At 33.2% G+C, this 2,591-nt stretch overlaps 1 protein-coding gene across 1 annotated transcript; it reads left to right on the top strand.

Moving 5' to 3' along the window:
• Positions 1-746: 746 nt before the first annotated feature.
• Positions 747-1,844, top strand: LOC106341064. The gene has a single exon (XM_013779881.1). The coding sequence runs from the start codon at positions 890-892 to the stop codon at positions 1,784-1,786; it is 897 nt and encodes a 298-aa protein (XP_013635335.1). The 5' UTR covers positions 747-889; the 3' UTR covers positions 1,787-1,844.
• The last annotated feature ends 747 nt before the right edge of the window (positions 1,845-2,591 follow it).

Here is a 2,591-nt window from a genome sequence, read left to right as displayed (position 1 = left end):
AATTTAACGCTTGGGTTTTACTAGATTTACCTTCAAAAGTTTATTCATTCTGGTATATATTATGTTTTGTAGATATACTAATACCTAACACATTATATATAAACCTAAGAAAATAGTCACATTATTATATGAAGAATTTATGTAACTATTTGATAAAATAACTAAATACATATAAGAAAACATTACACATTTTGAAACACTTAATGTTAAGAGTGAAACCATATTAAAATACCATCTGTTAATTTGATATCTACATAGAAAATGACAGTTAATGAAAAAAAAAAAAGATTAAAGTTTCCTAAACTGTCAAGTATTTCTCTGTTAGTTACGTCCATTGTCGGGTCGCACCTACTTCAAGTTGTTATGAAACAAAAATCATATTCACCTCAAAGAAAAGCATAGACGTAGTCACGTAGGTGTGTATAGCATGTATATATTATACGGATTGCTATATAACTACTGTTGATTCACAAGAATACATAATACAATAAATTTTCGTTTCCATGAATGATACACAAAAATTAAAATAATGTAATAAAACACTAATATACGTTATTTGCGGGTAGCCACTTGGAACAAGCAAACATAAAAGATTATAGATCAGTCAGCTAACTCTAACTAAAATCCAAAGTTCGCATCATCTGCCTCCCCAAAAATCCCTACGATCCGACTAATCAAATGTATTAAATTAAAAATCCTTGATCGTTTAATTTGCTTTAATTTGTATTTGTGACAATTGACCTCCATTATTGTCATTACACCCTTGCTTCATCTTTTTCCGTAATCCACCACCTAATATTAATCATCTAGGGTTCCTCTAACAACCAAAAAAAAGAAAGAAAAACTTTCTTCTAGGGTTTGCCGTAAACTTCTAAGTTGTCCCTCTAGCATGGACAAACCTGGTGGCCTCTTCATCCCCAAGAAAAAACAATCATCATGGGAAGAGCTGGCCTTCGCAGAAGACGATGCCGCCGGATCTTTGTGGCCGCCAAGATCTTACGCGTGTAGCTTTTGCCGGAGAGAGTTTAGATCGGCTCAAGCCCTCGGGGGCCACATGAACGTTCACCGAAGAGACAGAGCACGGCTTAAGCAATCTGACGATCAATACTTATTCTCCAAGTCTTCTTCGTCTCCGGAGCATCCATCTCATAAAAATAGTGAAACCTCTTGCTATACTTTGTTTTTTAACTCCAGTCCTAATCGTTTAAAGTCTCAACACTCCCGTGTTATTGATCTTCCATCTTCTCCTTCTTCTTTATTATATCTGCCTCCTTCTAGGGGTTTTTCCGGTTTGCCTCAAAAGCAAGATACGTCTTCTTCTTCTCCGAACGCTATAGAACCTTCCAACAATTCTGAAAATATTCTCTCTTCTTCCCCACGGTCGTGCCCGAATACTTTTGTGAAGAAAAAGAGTTGTGATCTTTATGAAACTCCGGTTATAGAAGGAAGCAAGAAGAGAAAGATCGAGAGAGATGTACCAAAGAACGGGGATACAGAGAATGTTAATCTTGGAGACACCACTGATCTCTCACTGAGAATGAATCTGGTGATCCACGAGGGTTATCCGATTACTGCTCAAGTGAGCGATGAAGAGGTAGGGAGGGGTGATAGCCTTAAGAAAAGACGAATGCGTGAGAGTTCATCGGAGCCGTCGATTTTCGTTTCAAGTTTTTCTTGCAAGAGTGCCATAATTACTAGAAACGAGGAGATCAAACCTAAGGGTGGTCACTTTGAGGATTTAGATCTTGAGCTTAGGCTAGGGGCTGATCCACCAAAGGAAAATTGATTGATGGATATCATCCAAAAAATAAGAAGGTATGGAAAAAGTTATATACAAAATACAAAATTTGTATGGTAATGTGTATTTGTGTTACTTGGGTTAATCATTCCTTGGGTTTGCATTGTCTAAAATGTATGGATATATACAGATTTTGGAGAGTTGCTTTCTATTATTTTGAGAAATTGTACGAAAACAACAGTTCAATGGAATAAAAAAAATTAAAGAGAATATCAAGTAATATCAGAATGTAAAGCACTCGAGGCTTGTATATATATATGCACTACTTTCTCGTACTTAAATATTGAGAAAATTTCATGTTTACCACTTTCATGGTACCACTTTTCATCTTTACCACTACTAAAGTAACATTTTCAAAAATGCATTCTTCGTTAACTGACAAAAGACTCTTATATCTTTGTTCTCTCTATATATAATAAATTATTATTTAAATAAATAAAAAAATATATATTTTTTTTATGTTTTCGAATTATACTTTTTCAAATTCGAACTTTTTTATAATTTTTTTTTTGAACTTTTTTTTGAATTTGTTTTTTCAAATTTTCTTTTTGAAAATCAAAAATTATGTTTGAAACTATTTTTTAATTATTTTTTTATATTTTTAAGTATTTATTTATATATTTATTAGAATCCTAAATTTCATATTCCACAAACCACCCCACCTCTCAACTCTATACCCTAAGTCTAGATTAGTTAACCCTAGGGGTAAGTGTCTTTTACCATTCATTAAAAGTGAGGGTAAAAATGATTAGTGTAGATATGAAAAATTGTACTATGAATGTGGTATTTGTGG

This window comes from Brassica oleracea, chromosome C4, assembly GCF_000695525.1.
Source record: "Brassica oleracea var. oleracea cultivar TO1000 chromosome C4, BOL, whole genome shotgun sequence".
Lineage (NCBI taxonomy): Eukaryota > Viridiplantae > Streptophyta > Magnoliopsida > Brassicales > Brassicaceae > Brassica > Brassica oleracea.
Note: the sequence above shows the minus strand (reverse complement) of the source record. Positions and strands in the feature narration are given on the sequence as shown.